Source organism: Rhineura floridana, chromosome 3 (genome assembly GCF_030035675.1).
Source record: "Rhineura floridana isolate rRhiFlo1 chromosome 3, rRhiFlo1.hap2, whole genome shotgun sequence".
Lineage (NCBI taxonomy): Eukaryota > Metazoa > Chordata > Lepidosauria > Squamata > Rhineuridae > Rhineura > Rhineura floridana.
The window spans coordinates 193,405,565-193,420,861 of record NC_084482.1 but is presented as its reverse complement, the minus strand read 5'-3'; the positions used below and the strand labels follow the sequence as shown (position 1 = coordinate 193,420,861).

The 15,297-nt window shown below is 46.0% G+C and overlaps 1 protein-coding gene across 1 annotated transcript in view; it reads left to right on the top strand.

The window, feature by feature from the left end:
• The window catches only part of ABCF1 (ATP binding cassette subfamily F member 1), a 34,635-nt gene that overhangs the window by 5,804 nt on the left and 13,534 nt on the right, over positions 1-15,297 (top strand). The window contains exons 5-15 of the mRNA XM_061619164.1: positions 819-856; positions 2,002-2,124; positions 2,871-2,933; positions 4,739-4,804; positions 7,109-7,183; positions 7,927-8,043; positions 8,688-8,780; positions 10,370-10,492; positions 12,215-12,315; positions 12,784-12,869; positions 14,194-14,333. Coding sequence (XP_061475148.1) covers positions 819-856; positions 2,002-2,124; positions 2,871-2,933; positions 4,739-4,804; positions 7,109-7,183; positions 7,927-8,043; positions 8,688-8,780; positions 10,370-10,492; positions 12,215-12,315; positions 12,784-12,869; positions 14,194-14,333 — 1,025 coding nt within the window. The remainder of the gene's footprint in view (positions 1-818; positions 857-2,001; positions 2,125-2,870; positions 2,934-4,738; positions 4,805-7,108; positions 7,184-7,926; positions 8,044-8,687; positions 8,781-10,369; positions 10,493-12,214; positions 12,316-12,783; positions 12,870-14,193; positions 14,334-15,297) is intronic.

Sequence of the window (15,297 nt, the reverse complement as noted above, 5' to 3'; positions counted from 1 at the left end):
CCACTCTAGATGTTGCTGGGGACTACAGCTCCCATCATCCCTGACCCATTGGCTGTGATGACTGGGGCTGATGGGAGTTAGGGTCCGGCAGCCATTTGAAAGGCCACACATTGGCCATCTCCTGCTCTTCACCCACACTTCCACATATGCACATCTCTCCTGCAGATTGCTCTTTACAGCAGGGGTGAGGGCCCCATATTCTTGGGGGTCATCTGTTGGAAGCTGCATGCTGGGGGTGGTGATGGAGCTGAAGCAAGTAGCGGGCAGGGCCAGAATGTAAAGTGGACAGGGCCATTCCGCTTTCTCTCCTTCTCTTTCTGCCATCTTTGTTTCCTCTTCTTTCCTAGACAGCCAGCTGCTGGGGGAGAGCCAGATTGCTCTTGCCAGAGGTGTGAACCGATTACTTGCTGTGGACTTCTCCCCTCCTTTCCATTGCTTCATCCATTTTGGTTTTTCTTCTTTCCTCTGGCCTTCCCCCACCCATGTGAAATTAGACTGAGGGCCACATAAAGTTGGACCAAGTTGTTCAGGCTCCGCACCCTGCTTTAGGTTTTGAAGCCTTTTGGAGTGGATTTATTTCAGAGGCTGGAAACCTGTGACCCTCCAGATGTCGCCAGGGACTACAGTTAGTGCCATCCCTGACCAGTTGCCATGCTAGATGGGTGCTGATGGGGGTTGTAGTCCAACAACATCTGGAGGGCCACAGGTTCCTCACTCCTGCTCTCTATCTAGGGTATAAGATATAATACCCTAGAAACTTATAGCTGCCCTCTGCCACTCTTGGCATGGCTAATCATGACTTTTTGTTTCCCTTCCAGTGCCTATCACCCTCAGCAAAGCTGGCAAGAAAAAGAGGGTGAGTTTCTGGGCATTTTAATGATTTCTTTTATTAGGGAAGTGTGGGGCCAAAACAAAATGCCATGGGTCATCCTCGGTAGGTGGAGGGGATGAATACAGTAAACCAGGCCCCAGACAACCAAAGCCTTCAGAGATCTTTGTAAAATGTAAGTAATATCCAAACAGCTGATGGCATCCTGGGTCAGCTTTTCCTAATTTGTGGCCTTCCAATTTTATTTTATTTTTTTGGACTCCAACTCCCATCATCCCTGATCATTGGCCATGCTGGCTGGGGCTGATGGGAGTTGGAGTCCAAAACATCTGGAGGACACCAAGTTGTGGAAGACTGTTCTAGGTCAATCAAATGAAACTGTGCAAAGTCATTCAAAGAATACTATTTTTCTATTCCTCCTAATAAGAAAATAGGCTGGGCAGAATTCTGCACTTGTCATTCCAGAACATTATAAAAAAAAAATTTCAGTAAAATCCTGTGCACGCTTTCCTGAGAGTAAGCCACATTGAACACAGTGGGACTTACTTCTGGGTAATCATGCAGAGGATTTCACTGTTGATCACTTAAGCTACATCTGCGTCCTTCATTGTTATCACCCCTTCCACACGCTTGTTGGGGTGAACTTGTAAAGTAGGGCTGATAATCTTTTTTTTGTCTGAGGGCTGCATTCACCCTTGGCCCAGCTCTCAAGGGGCTGTGTCCCCCCACAACACACAGACATACTGAGGGTTAGCCAGCCCTGTCATAAAGATGTTGTCAGTTAGAGATGTGGGGGAAGAGTGAAGCCTAAAGTGGTTGCCAAGCAACTACTTGGCCTACTCCTTTGGGGAACACATCCTCTTGTTGCTAGGCAACCAAAAAAGAGCTTCTCTCCCCTCTCGCTTAGCAAAGTGGCTGGTGAGAGACAGAAACACTCTGTGGTTGGTTTAGATAGGCCTCCAGGAGACGCTAACATCCCCTCTAGAGATGGCTGTCACGTTCAGTTAAATTAAGGACCTGAGTTAAATTAGCAGCCAGGATTTAGAGTCTTTTTGTGACAGACCTTCTCCCGGGAGAAGCTGCCTTTTGCTTTTGGGGACCAGGTGAAGGGGAATTAATATGAGGTATTTGCATCTGTAGTCTCTTCACTGCCATTTGCTTTTCATCTTTAGGGAGGGAATGTGTTTGCTGCCTTGACTCAGGAGCAGAGTGAGGAAGAGGAGGAGGAAGAGGAGGAGGAGGAGGAGGAAGAACCACTAAAGCCCGTCAAACCTGACAAGAATAAGATCAACAAGGTTAGCTGTACTCTGGAATCCAGCAGGAAGTGATTTGGAGTAATGGGAATTTGTAGAGAATTAGGTGGGCCAGGACATGGTGCCAGAAGAGGAATTTTGTGCTTCTCTAAAGCTGACCGCCTGTGGATGCACTACACACTGGGCTGTGTACTGTGTGAACAGAATGCAAAATTTCTGTTTCCATTAGTTTTAAAAAGCAAGTTTCTAGTTCTTATGCCTATAGATATGTCTTTAAACCCTTGGGCAAGGCCTGGCACAAACATCTTAAGGCAAAGACAGAGGGTTGTACAGGGCTCATAGTGGTTTGGAAGTGGAGTTTCAGTGCTTTGCATAGTTCTGTCCTTCCTTCCCTAATGAGCAAAAGTGTAAATTTGTGCAAAACAAAATTTATCATGGGAATTGATTTTCCTTGGCACAGAGCATGGGTACAGCCAGGGGATGACTGTCAGCAGGGCTACAGTGAAAATCTCAAAATCTTTGGCACTGTCATTCAAACCTTTGGCATCTGGCCTTCCCAGCATTGAAAAAGATTTCAAGCTCCCAAGCAGGAATTCAGATTTGGAGGTACCTGGATGACCAGACTGCTGGGATTTTTCTACCCCTGAAGGGATAGACCTCTGTCCTGCAGATGGTTTTTTTTTTTTTCAAGCTGACAGTATCGAAAGTGACTCTGGAGGCACATGGGATGCCTTTTGGACATTTTTCTAGTGTAAATAAATAACCAAAACTCATCTCTACTTCTTTAGGCTGCTTCAGATAGCGAAGAGGAGAAGAAACCAGTCAAAAAAGGGCCAAAATCCAAACAGAAGGTCAGTTTGTGCTGGATGAAATAAAATAAAGAATGACTGAACTAGAAGAGGCGGCACAGTGGCTCATCTAGACCAGGGAAGGGAAAGTGGATCCAGCCAGCCAAACAGATCCAGAACTGGCCAACCTGTGAATCGCTTGATGTCATATGATGTCAGATGATTCAACTTCAAAGGAAGAATCGGGAGTGCACTCTTCAAGTGCGCTTCCAATTCTTCCCTCCCAGTCCTGGCTTCAAATTCAAGCTGCGGCTGCAAAGATTTCTGCTGAAAGCTGTGCTTGCATTTGGTGCTGAATTTAAACTTGGTGCCAGAAGCAAGGCCTGCTTTTGGCAGGGTTTGGCTCTGCTGAGGAGCTCCAGCTGATCCCAGTGGGGCTTGCATATGGTGCTAAACGTAAAAGGCAGCAAATGCAGGCCCCTCTTGCAGAGGAACAATCCTTTGCTTCTGTGGCTTTACCTGCCCCTCACACCTAACTAATCATATAGCCTCAGTTTTGGGGCAGGTGAGCATGGCTGGATGAAAATGGCTTTCTGGGGCAAATTAGGCTTGCCAGGGGTACCCCTGGCAAGCCTAATTTGCCCTGTGGGCCAGGGTTTCCCCATGTCTGGTCTATACTCTCTGTACTGAATGATTAGACGTAACCCACTGCATCCCAAAGGCTTGGAGTAGGTGACAGTGTCAGTTTAAAATGCAATATATAAATGGAACACATACTGACACCATCATCAGTACCAGCATAGGGGAGTGGCCATAGTCCATTTGTTCAGTGCCTGGAAATCTGCAGGCAAAGCACTGTCGGTCAGAGTTGACAGTATTGGACTAGAATTATCATCTGGGGTGCAGCAATGCTCAGCAGTAGAGCATGTGCAATTGCACATTTGTAAAGTTCCCAAATCAGTTCAAAACATCTCCAGTTTAAAAGATCTTCAGTAGTTGGTCTGGGAAGGACCTCCTACCTAAAACCATTACCTAAAGCCATACAGAGCCCCTGCTAGGAGACCATCCTGTACCACATGAGCCATTTGTCTGAATCTCTGTTGAAGGTTGGCCTGTAGATTATATCTACAGCTGCCAAAAGCCTGCCTGTATTGTTAAGTCCTTTCTATGCTTTTAAAAGGTAGGGGACTCCTGGGCTTCAGTGATAATAATCACTGAGGATGCATCTCTGTGGTGGTCTGAATAGATGCATTCATGCTGGCTGAGATCACCCTCTTAATCTTACTTACCCTATGAGGAGTTGCAAACAGGGTATCTGGAAAGAAATGGTTCCTTAAAAATGTTGGGTCCAAATCACTGAAGCAGTGTGTACTTCTGAGTGGTGGTGTGGGGGGAAAGTATGGGTTTACATCTGTTTGGAAACAACCTTTCTTACCTGGAAGCTGTTCCCCTTAAAGCCTGAATGTTGGAGCTCTGTGTAGTTATACAGTGGTGAAGAACTCCTACTGGGAGAAAGGGCAGGATATAAATCTAATAAAATAAATAAATAATAAAATATACTCTGCACATGCTCAGGGGCATTTCTATTCTTAATATGTATGTTCTAGGGCTTCAATCTTGTTAGAACCAGAGTTGCCCTAGCACAAATTAAGACCTGTATTTCAGCCTTTGTAAACCCAAATTGGGAAGTTAGGTATGTCTTAGATGTGGAACTGACAACTTCTCCCATCTCTTCTTGGAAACCTCAGTAGAAAGGAGGTTCCACAACTTCCTTAGATTCTTTCATTGCTGCACAACTCTGAGGAATAGGAGGGCTTTCCAATGCTAACTTGCAGGAAATGATAGAATTTCCTGTCTTTCTTTTTCAGGAGGAGGAAGAGGAAGACATGAAGAGGAAGAGTAGGAAAAATGAGAAGAACAAAGGAAAACAGCAGGTTTGGTGCTTGGGTTTAATATGATGCTACTTTTAATGGGGTTTTAAAAATTTGTATCCTGCTGTTAATGTAAAATGTTCCTAGGACACCAACAAAGGCAGTCTAAACTGTTCAGGCTGCCTTATGAACCTTCTTCTTTCTGTCTTCCACCACCCTCATGCTATCAGGCAGGTTGACATTCCCATTTAACAGTTAGACAGTTGAAACTGAGGAGATTCTGTATCTCTGAAACCCAGTCTTCTAAGCCAAAATGCACCCTTGGGACCGTGTTGGCTGTTGCTTTGCAAAACCCATATGTCCCTGTTTTTATTTGTTTGCTCTTGATTAACTGTGCAGATCACACTACAGTATGGAATTTCCCTGTTTTTATTTTCATTGCAGGAGAAACAAACTGGAACATTTCAGAAGGGTTTGGGATTGTAGAGGGAGCAAAAGGAATTTGCATGTAAGGTGGCCGGTTTGTAGATAGTTGTGACACAAGGAGCCAGGAGTGGTGGGTAACCAGTAGGGAGCCACAGTAGTAAAACACATTTTTCATTGTCACCTGGGAGATACAGGAAAAGATCAGAGGGAACCGAAACCAGGGAATTCTGGTTGAAAATTTCAGAATGCCAAATTTCAGATTCAGATCTTGAAACGCAGGTGAAATTTAAATATGTTAAAAATTTAATTTCTGCTCTAGTCAGTAAGGGCCAATGAATGGAGAGCACATACTCTCTTTCTCTCTCTCTCCCTCCCTCTCCCTCCCTCCCTCCAAACAAACCCTTATTCGCCCATGGTGAGCAACTCCTATTTGGCTTGGTGTGTCTTACCTCTACATCTTGTCTGTCTTTCTGCACTTTCAGAGAGGAGGCTCGGCCTTTGCCATCTTGGCTCAGAGTGATGAGGAGGAAGCAGAGCTTGGAAAAGTTACTTTTTTGAACTACAACTCCCATCAGCCCCAGCCAGCATGGCGCTGGCTGGGGCTGATGGGAGATGTAGTTCAAAAAAATAACTTTTCCAAGCTCTGAGGAAGACAATGAAGGAGTAAAGAAACCCAAGGAGAAAGCTACGGTGCCGGAGGAGGGGAATTTGGGAAATGGGTGTGGAGGTCTGAAAAAGTGTTGGGTGGATAGGCAAGTAGGGAAAAACCCAGGCTTGTGGGTTATATGAGGTGAATGATTGAGAGAGCCATTCCACTAGAATGCTTGAGATCAACATTTAAGCCCTCCACTTTACTCCCCCAGACCTGAATTTGATGCTTGGTTTGTTGATCCGAACAGTGAGCAGGCTCTTCTAGAGCCACTGCCAGCCCTTCCTTAGTTTCCCAAGACCAGCAGCTAGTACACCAGCCAGGTGCTCTCATTCACTGAATGTCATTGGACTCCGACTCCCATCATCCCTGGCACCGGCTAGCTGGCTGGGCCTGATGGGAGTTGGAGTCCCAACAACATCTGGAAGGCAGCAGGTGGGGGAGTTCTATTACCCTCTTAGGAAAAGGCATTGCTGTACGGTTGGTTTCTGTCACCAGGCTCCTTGTGGGTTAGAAACAATTCAGGAAAAAAATGTGGTTCATCCCTTTTAAGACTATGCCACCATAGTCTGAAGAAGTCACATCTTGGAATATTTCCTTGTGTCTGAAAAGCTAGTGCTTAAACAGGAAGGATTCTGGCTTTTCCCCTCATTGTACTGACTTTCCTACATGGCCTAGCTTGGCCCGCTGGCCTTTTCAATTGCCATTCACAACTGTTTTCATCCCATGCTCCAGTGGAATATTCCTTCTGCCATGATGTTACAACTTTTGTGGTTCATTTTTATTTATTTATTTATATAATTAGATTTATATCATGCCTTCCTTCCATCATGGAGCTCAGGTGGTTCCCCATCCAGGCACTGACCAGACCCAGACCTGCTTAGCTTCAGCAAGGTGGTGGCCTCAGATGCCTTCAGACCATATCTTGAGATGCCTTCCTTTTTGTATATTCTCTCTGCCAGTCTCCCTTCTCTGCAGTGCATATAAATAGGAGAGACTTCCTAGGCATCAGGAAAGAATATTAGGTTGCCTCTAGGATGTGTCCAGCAGCTTAGCTCTGTGGAGGACGCAGTGCTTGGGTGGGCTGGAGGGAGCAGAACCCATAACAAGGTAAGGAGCCTTGTTATCTGCAAGCATAAGGGGACAGAGAGGAAGATACGTAACTGGCTAACTCCTCTTAAAGCAATAGAAAAAGATACCTGTGTGTGAATAACGTAAGTGTTTGTTGTCATTGCTACCGTTCTTACATAAGCTGACTCAGACCCTTCCACGTCTTTCTGTACTTCTTTTAGACTGCAACCAAACAGGCTCCTGAACCTGAAGAAACTGCAAAAAAGCCCAAGGGGAAAAAGAATCAGCCGACCAAGGTAAGGGAGCCTCAAGTTGTTTCCTGTTGGCGTTCGAGCCAAAATCCAGCCCTGAAGCTGAGTAGTGCCGGGCAACAGGCCTCCCAACAAACCACAGTTGTTAAGCCAAGAACAAGCCTTGGTTTACAAGTTCAGAAGAAACAAACCACAATCCCTGGTTGAATGTAACCCTAAGCCAAGGATGGTGGCTTGTTGCTCCCACTTGCTAGCAGGGAGGAGTGAAGTGGGAGCAAGCTGTGTGTTCACAGTAAACCATTAACCATCGTTTATTGCAGTGGTGGTATATCGGAGTGCTGTGCAGATGTTGTTTATTATTTTACCTGTTACCACTTTCATATCCTGCCTCTCCTCCAAGGAGCTCAAGGTGGTGTGCGTGGTTCTCCTTTCCCCACTTCATCCTTGCAACAGCCAAGTGTGGTAGATTAGGCTAAGAGACAGTGACTGGCCAAAGTTCAACCAGTGAGCTTTGTGGCTGAGTGGGGATTTGAAGTCCGATTTTTCTGAGTCCTAGTCCAACACTCTGACCACTACACCACACTGTCTCTCTTGGCCGACTCCCAGCTTCTATCAGCTCCTGCCAGCATGGCCGTTGGTCAGAGATGATGAGAGCTGTAGTACAGCACCATCTGGAGGGCCACAGGTTCCCCCACACCTGGCTTCCTGTGATGTGTGAGCACAGCCATATAACCTTTTCTTGCACATCCTGTGTTCCTGTACAATATTTGGTTTCTTTGGCTCCACAGAACATGTTTGCTGCTCTGGAGGCAGAGGAGATGGATGATGAAGAAGAGGGGGAAGAGGATGACGAACAGGAAGAGTCCACAAAGGGCAAAGAGAAGTCCAAGCAGAGCAGCCAGCCGGTAAGGGACCCTTACTCTATGTTGGGAGACAATGTTCCATGTGTATTTGCGTCTTTAGTTGGGCTATGTTCTCCTGGCATCCCACCATACACAGAAGGGTGGAAGAGCAAACCTGTTAAGGCTCCTGCCATCACTCCGTGCACATAGGCTGTTTTGTATGTACCGGTGCCTGTGTGCTTTACATAGTTCTTTGTCCCTGCTGTCTCCTAGGGACGAAAAAGGCTGGATGAGGCATGCTTGCTTAAGAGTGGGTGCACATTGGTGTCATTTTGTGCAAAACGTTCTGAATGCGACGGGGGTGGTGTGCAAGTTTACAACTTATTCTGGTGCAGCCTTCCCCAGCCTGGTGTCCTCCAGATGTTTTGGACTACAGCTCCCATCGGCCATGCTGGCTGGGGCTGCTGGGAGTTGTCATCCAAAACTTCTGGAGGACACCAGGTTGAGGAAGGCTGTTCTGGTGTCTGGTGCAATATGGCCTAGATGTCACTGCCCCCTAAAAGTCTTGAGCCCTGTGGAAGTTTACCAGAAGTGAGGGGATGGGGCAAGAGGCTTACTCTGAACTCTGGTGGGGGGGGGTGGAGGCCCTTATCAAGGCATTCTTGGTTTCCTTTCTGACACAAACTTTCTTCTTGTGAGTTTTGTAGGAGTCTGAGGAGGATGAAGAGGCCAGGGAGAAGAAGGAAGATGATCCCTATGCTCATCTCAGCAAAAAGGAGAAGAAGAAGCTCAAGAAGCAGGTTAGAGTCATACCAGAGACTGGATGAAAAGCCTCAAAAGGGGCTTCATCTCTGTGGTTGGCCAGCTGCTTATTTTTACAGGAAAGGAGCTGATGACTTCCTCTGTCTTTGCTTAACAAGAGACCAAACTGTTCGCTCCTCTTGGTTTTTCCCAGAATCCTTTGCCTTCCTCTCTTCTGGTGTTCTGTCTTAAGGCCTTTATTGAGGGACCTGTTCAGTGAAAAGTTGAACTGAGTCTCAAGGTTTTGGGAACTGGCTGTGCTCTGTTGAGGAGTTTGCCTGCAGCCTGTCTCATGTTCGGTAGTCAGCCTTGTGTACGACATCAAAACCATAAAAACACCCCAAAGTGTCCCTGAGCTTGTAGTGTGCCCTTTCGTTGATCGCTGATTAAAACACAGCCAGGCCCCAAACATCAGGCTGGGCACTGGGGCAAGAGGCTGGTCTCCAGGCATGCCTTAGCTTAAGCATCTGTCAGTTAAGAAATCATGCTCTGTCAAATCTTAAACTGTTCTTTATGCAATGGAAATGCTCTGTTCATTCAGACAGGAACTGTTTTTTTAGCATCGGGAAGAATGTTGATTAAAAACTGTGTTGCTATGTAATATTTAAAATCCTGTTTGATGTTTAGTTTAAATACTGGAATTGTATAGGCCATTATTTTTAGAACATATAGATGCAGCAGTTTTATATTTTAGTCTACCAAGATCCATGTTCAGACTTCTTTTGTATTGTCTTAATAAATAAACAATAATATTTACTTCTATTTGCATTATATTACCAAACCTGAGTGTAAATGTGTATTGAAGAGTATAAGTAGGCAAATAGATTCCATGTGTGTGTGCTTGATGCACACTCTTAGAGCACTTACTTAGAGGCAAGTAAGTATGTTCAGGTTTGAGCAATATCAGGCTCCCCAGCTGACCCATGGGGTCTTCAAAGGGATTCATCTTGCCTCCACAACATGGCCTAAAATTAATGAAGGGGATCAAGAAAACAGAAGGAAATGGGGCTGTCCATGATGAAGATAGAGGCATGAGGCTGTTGGGAATATGGACCAGAGAATTCTTGGCTGATCAGGACAACCTCCAAGTTGCAAGGAGTGAGAGGAGGGAAGAAGGTGGTTCTGAGTGAAATGACATGTTAAGAAAGATCATCCTGAATTCCAGTGGTCTCTTTGTACCAGCTGTAAGACTCTGGCAAAGCTTGGCCTGGATGAGTGTGTGTGTGTGTGTGTTTATTTTTAAAAAAATATTTCCTGCTTTTTGAGGAATCCCTCCACAAAGCAGCTTACGATCTCTAACAAAAGCCAACTCCCTCTGAAAATACAAAACACAGTACAACTGAACAAGAAACTAGCATAAAAAGTAAAGTACAGAAATAGAATGTATATCATAGAGTGGAATACATAAACATAATACAAGTCAGTATTGAAACATTAACAACCAGCAAGAATGAAAAACTGCAGAAATAAGTCTGTGGAAGATAAGTCGGAGGGTGGTATGGGGGCTGGCACAGAGTAGATGGGGAAGAGAAAAATGGGGCCTTCTTTTGCTGCTGTTTCACGGTCAGGCCTTTCTCTGTACCAACAGCTGGATTTTGAGCGGCAGGTGGCCACCCTGAAAGCGGCCAACGCAGCAGAGAATGACTTCTCGGTATCACAAGCAGAAATGTCCTCGCGGCAAGCAATGCTGGAGAACGCCTCGGACATCAAGGTGTGCCACCATCTCTGTCCACCCCCCTCTACCTCCCTCCTCTAACCTGGATTAATCTGCACTCCCATTGTCCCTATAGCCTATGTCTCATTTTCATTTTCTTGGGGGGTTTGTGAACTCAAGAGGAAGATGAGCCACCTTTGGGGAGGGGCTCCAGCTCTGTGGTACAGCAAGTGAATTGCGTGCAGATCAGGCTTTGCCAATCGTTTCTCCTCCCAGAAGTTTTGGACTACAGTGAGTCCAAAACATCTGGAGGTCACCAGGTTGGTGAAGGCCAAAGACCTTAGGCCCAGGTTGCAGCATCTGCAGTTAAAGGATCTCAGGAAGAGTGGCTGGGATAGACTGGGCAGTTCAGGAGAGTGAAGGGAAATGGAATTAAAAAGTGGCCATGCATGCACTTAAAGCAGCCTTTCCCATCCGGTCTCTTCCAAATGTTGGACTACAACTCCCCGTCAGCCCTAACCAGCATGGCCAGTGGCCAGGGATAATGGGAGTTGTAGTCCAACAGCATCTGGAGAGCGCCAGGTTAAAGAAGACTGTGCTGAAAGTACAATGATGTGTTCTGCTTCTCACCTCTGCCTTCATTTCTCAGCCACGGTTTGGAAGTGAGGGCTAGTTTATGCAGTCGGTGGGATCAGGTAGTAAAAACTTGGTCTGGACTGTTCTATCTCAGGCTTGAGCTAGGGAACTGACAGTTTTGACTGTTATAGCAACCACTTAATATGCCCTCTTGTTCAAGAAGCACAAGATCTACAAAATGTGAAATTAGATATCAATGAGTCTTGGTGATTTGAAGAACAAGCCCCCCTGCGTAGCAGATGTCGGGACCCATTCCCAGCAATTCTTGCTTCCACTTTCTCACTGGCATAGCACTTCCCTGGCATAAGATAGCAGAGCCCAGTCTCTGCCCCTTCCTTGAGTAAATAACATGCAATCCGCTCCATCCTACTTAGACTGAGGACATAGAAATGTTATCTTAGGAGGGAGGCCTGGAGCTTCATACTGAAATCCTGAGACTAAGAGGCTGACAGTTCACAAAGATCCTGGCTGCTGCATCTCCATCCTTCTCTAACAGTCACATAAAAGCAGCCTTTCCCAACCTTTGTGTCCCCATATGGTGCTGGACTACAATTCCCATCATTCCTGACCATTGGCCATGCTGGCTGGGGCTGATGGGAGTCATAGTCCAACATCTAGGGACCCAAAGGTTGGAAAAGGCTGACATAAGGCAACAGCATCTTCCACAACCAGATCACTGTGTGGCCCACAACACCCTACGCCTTAGTGCTCTGAAGTCAGCATTGTCCAAATCTTACCTGGTTAATTCATAAAATTAGTAGAAAAAAGTGGTAAAGCTTTTGCTTGATTTGAACTATTTCAGGCTGGGGGTGAATCACAACTTCACAGATAAAACTGCATTTAGAAATTTAGAAACCTAACACATTATTTCTCAATGTTATTTCTGAAATTCAGTTTTTATCTGTTTCTGGTTTTAGTATGCTTTTTTTAATATTAAGTGATTTAGATTTTTTTTTAAGAAATCAAACGGGGAGAATGTTGCAGGTGTGAAAGAAGCTTTATGGAAGAATATTCAGTCGTGCAATAAAATATAATAATCCAAACAGCTGTAAAACAGCAAGGGTGAGAATGGTGCAGTAAGCAGATGGAAACAGGAGCTTTAGAACATTTAAAAGGACCCTCTTGCCTCGCTTTCTGTTGCAGCTGGAGAAGTTTAGCATCTCAGCTCATGGCAAAGAGTTGTTTGTCAATGCGGATCTATACATTGTAGCTGGACGCCGATACGGCCTGGTGGGGCCCAATGGGTAGGTATACAGTGTGAAGTGACTTCCCCTGCTGTTATGTTTGCTTACCCCGATGGATGATTGATCCCTCTTTACTTGTATCTCTGTTGACCCCATGTTAGAAGACAAGGTCCTGCAGGGGTTTTTTTGGAGGGTGGGTAGGTAGAATTATGTTTCTCTTTTAAGGCCGATCCACACCATACATTTAAAGCTCATGCACACACACAAAGTCCTGGGAATTGTAGTATGTTAAGGGTGCTGGGAATTGTAGCTCTGTGGGAGGTAAACTACAGTTCCCAGGATTCTGAGGGGAGGGGCAGGAATACGTTTTGAATGTACATTAAAGGCATGGTGTGGATGTGACCTTGCTGTCCATACTGGCATTTCCTCTCTTCTCTAGCACATGGGAATGGAATTATTTCAATGGTCTTGCCCTTTTACATGTGCACCACTATATCAGTCCCCTTCCCGTCTCCTCTTTCTTTTCAGAAAAGGTAAAACCACCTTGCTGAAACACATTGCCAACCGGGCCCTGAGCATCCCTCCCAATATTGATGTACTGCTCTGTGAACAAGGTAAAGTGGAAGCATTGGAAGCTACCTTTATCCTGCAGGGGTGGGGAACCTTTTTGGCCCAGCGGGCTGGATCATTCTCTGTCCCCATCCCTGCAAGACAACTTTGACAGGTGGACGGGACAACCCATGCCAGTAATTTGATGTCATAATGGCATCAGTTAATTGACAGGTGGATTGTCCTGCCTATCACCTGATGCCATTATGACTTCACATGATTGACATGGGTTGTCCCACCCACCTGTCAAAATTTCTTGTGCAGCACTTCCCAAGCGCCCAACAGCCCACTGGTTGTCGAGCACTTGGGAACCACAGCGGAAGGGTCTTCCCCTCCCCAATCTGCCCCATAGTAGCTGATGTCTCATGACATTTGAAGCTGGAGACACTTTTAGCTATTATGGCCAGTAGCCATTGACAAGCCTATCCTCCATCCATTTGTCCCCTTTTGAAACCATCTAAGCCTGTAGGCCAGCATTCCCCAACCTGGTGTGCTCCAGATCAGCCTTTCCCAACTTTTGGGTCCCCAGATGTTGTTGGACTACAACTCCCATCAGCTCCAGCCAGCATGGCCAGTGGTCAAGAATGAAGGGAATTGTAGTCCAGCAAGCATCTGGGGACCCAAAGGTTAGGAAAGGCTGCTGTAGACCACTGTCTCCCAACGTGTGGGTCGCGAAGCCTGTGTGGATGAGTCCCAGGCAGGTCCCAGGGTATGGTCTGAAGGCACATAAGGCCAGCTCCCTGCTAAGGCTAAGCAGGGTCAAGTCTGGTCAGTGCCTGGATGGGAGACCACCTGGGAACCATATGTAAGCCGCCTTGGGTTTCTATCATGAAAAGAAAGGCGGGGTATAAGTGTAATAAGTAAAGATATACATATATAAATAAAGTAAACCCAAAATAATTATGGCTTTTAATCCTTAACTGGTTTTTTGTTGGCATATTATAATGTTGGTTTGGCACTTGTAGCTGAACATTGGAAAGGCTCAAGTCTTACATTTTAACACTTGGGAACTGTCCTTTGGAGTTAAGTAAAGTTTTGCTTGAATGCTTCAAGTATTTTGTTTATTTTATTTATTTATTAGATTTATATCCTGCCCTTCCTCTCAGTAGGAGCCCAGGGCAGCAAACCAAAGCACTAAAAATACTCTAAAACATCATAAAAACAAACTTTAAAATATATTAAAACATCCTTAAAAACATATTAAAATGAAATATCTTTAAAATCATCTTAAAAAAAAAGTTTTATAAAACTTTGGTGAAGACTTCCATTAAATCAGACCATTAGGCTTAAATGGCAGAGTCTTAGCTGTGGCTTTCTTCACCCCCGCAGAGGTGGTTGCGGATGAGACCCCCGCGGTGCAGGCAGTGCTCAAAGCTGACACCAAGCGCCTGAAGCTGCTGGAGGAGGAGAAGCGGCTGCAGGTGCTGCTGGAGAAAGGGGAAGACGCTGCCGGAGAACGGCTGGAGAAGGTGCGTGTGAGCCCTGTGCTGCCCCGTTGCCATTGCGCAAGGGGTGGGATGTGATGGGGTTCCTTGGGTGTGAATATTTGGCATCAGGAGGTCACCGTTCTGGAATGGTTGGCATCAGCCACAATGTGTCACTTGATCAGTTCCCAGAAATGCAAAAAGAGCTACAGGTACACCTGTAAGGATTATGCCACTTTTACTCCAGGTTGTTTAAAGTTGGTTCCACCCTCACAATGATTTTTTTTAAAAAAATCACCCCACTGTCCATAAACGTGTTTTGGAGGAGTGGGAATAATGCCTACTCTTTTAATCACTCTGGTGTGGGGGTGACAGACTTAACAAAGCATTTAAAGGGGTAACCGATCTCTATTAAGTGGTCTACACATGTACCTTTTCTCTCTGGGCCTAATGGTGATAATGTCATTTTGTGTATTTTGGGGTATAAAAGGCCAGGCTTATTGATCACCGTTACTATCATCTTTTATAAGGGGGTGGGGAACCTCAGGCCCAGGTGGTGGATGCAGCCCTCCAGGACTCTATTGGGCCCTCGGGGCTCTCCCTAGACCACACCCCCTCCTCAGGCCACGCCCCTGAAGGACCAAGGAAAAGAAGAATTTGGGAATATAGGATGCTGCCTTATACCGAGTCAAACCATTGGCCCATCCAGCTTGGTACTGTCTATACCAGGGGTAGTCCAATGTAGTGCCCTTCGGATGTTGTTGGACTCCAGTCGGTCCCAGCCAGCATGGTGAATGGTCAGTTGTTGATGGGAGTTGTTGTCCAGCATCATCTGGAGGGCACAGCATTGGCTTACCCTTGGTCTACACCAGCCTTTCCCAACTAGTGGGCCACCAGATGTTGTTGGACCACAACTCCCATCAGCCTCAGCCAGCATTGCCAATGGTCAGGAAAGATGGGAATTGTGGTCCGACAACATCTGGAGGCCCACTAGTTGGGAAAGGCTGTT